Genomic DNA, 1,155 nt, shown 5'->3' with positions numbered 1-1,155 from the left:
CAAAGTAATGATAGGAATCAAATGTGCCCGATGCCTGTCATTAAGCAATGCCTAATGTTGTCATAAATCAGGGATTTTATATTTTACGATTTCACTTTGATTCTCATCCTTGAAAATGACAGAATTACATAGGCAACGGAAACTACTGATAATACCTGCATTGCAGTTACAACGATTGTACAAAATAACGGTGTACTAAGACTACAATCCATGTAATAAATATAACTTCATGTCACAATGGCTATCTATATATAACAGTTATAAATTCCCAATGGCTCGACACGCTAAAAAGTACACGTAGTAAACACCTGTGTTACGCTGCACGAGATTAGCTTTATCCACTCACCTGCTGGAACACTTTGACAGCCTTCCTCAAGCCACTGGTTCCTGGTTTCTGGCCATCGAAGGGTTTGGTTGACTTGGTAACCGACGCGAGTGCCATGTTTAATAGAGGGTGCCACACCGTATCCGCCTTGCAACCGGGTGCTCGTCCTGCTTCGCCCCGACTGGCTCTGTCGTGGCAGCCGGAGGCGATCAGCTGTTCTCGTCCGATTGCCTGCGCGAGGCTTCTCCTATCCTCGATTTTCATTTTTCTTCACTTGTCGTATTATAAACAGCTAAGAGATTCTTACTATTGGCAATTTCATTTGATTTGTTGTTCCCCTTGTTGCTCAATAATTTGGGAATATTTGTTAAATGGATTTAAATGACCGGAATGATCTGTTGGCGTATCGGGACGAAGTGTAGCAGACGACGCGCCAGAGAACATTCAAGGTTATTCAGGGCAAATAGGATGTTTTCTAAAATAAAGACCTGCTTTCGTTTGTCGACATGATACTACGTAAAGGTGATTTTTATAAGGTGACATTTTGGATGGTTTAACTCTGTATTTCCTGAAACGCCTTTCGTACTTATTCTTATATTAAATGATATAACTCAATCCTTATCTGTGCATTAATATTACGAGTCGTACAACATTTAGCATTAAATAACACAAATACGACAAAGCCAAGACAATAAATCATCACTAAATACAATTACTCATACTAATGCATGCAAAACGACCCCCCTCCCACAGCATGGCTTCCACCCTCACTGAAACCCCACGTCATTTGCATCTCCTGAATACGAAAGTTTGTCCTAGCAACACGACAG

At 41.0% G+C, this 1,155-nt stretch overlaps 1 protein-coding gene across 1 annotated transcript in view; it reads right to left on the bottom strand.

Annotated features, from left to right (window-relative positions):
* The window catches only part of LOC119589221 (phosphoglucomutase-1-like), a 7,439-nt gene extending 6,850 nt beyond the window's left edge, over positions 1 to 589 (bottom strand). The window contains 3 exon segments of the mRNA XM_037937825.1: positions 347 to 445; positions 447 to 520; positions 523 to 589. Of these exon segments, the coding sequence (XP_037793753.1) occupies positions 347 to 445; positions 447 to 520; positions 523 to 589 (240 nt within the window).
* Between the last annotated feature and the right edge of the window lie 566 nt (positions 590 to 1,155).

Source organism: Penaeus monodon, chromosome 25 (genome assembly GCF_015228065.2).
Source record: "Penaeus monodon isolate SGIC_2016 chromosome 25, NSTDA_Pmon_1, whole genome shotgun sequence".
In the NCBI taxonomy this organism is placed as follows: Eukaryota; Metazoa; Arthropoda; class Malacostraca; order Decapoda; family Penaeidae; genus Penaeus; species Penaeus monodon.
This window is presented reverse-complemented; position numbering and strand designations above follow the sequence as displayed.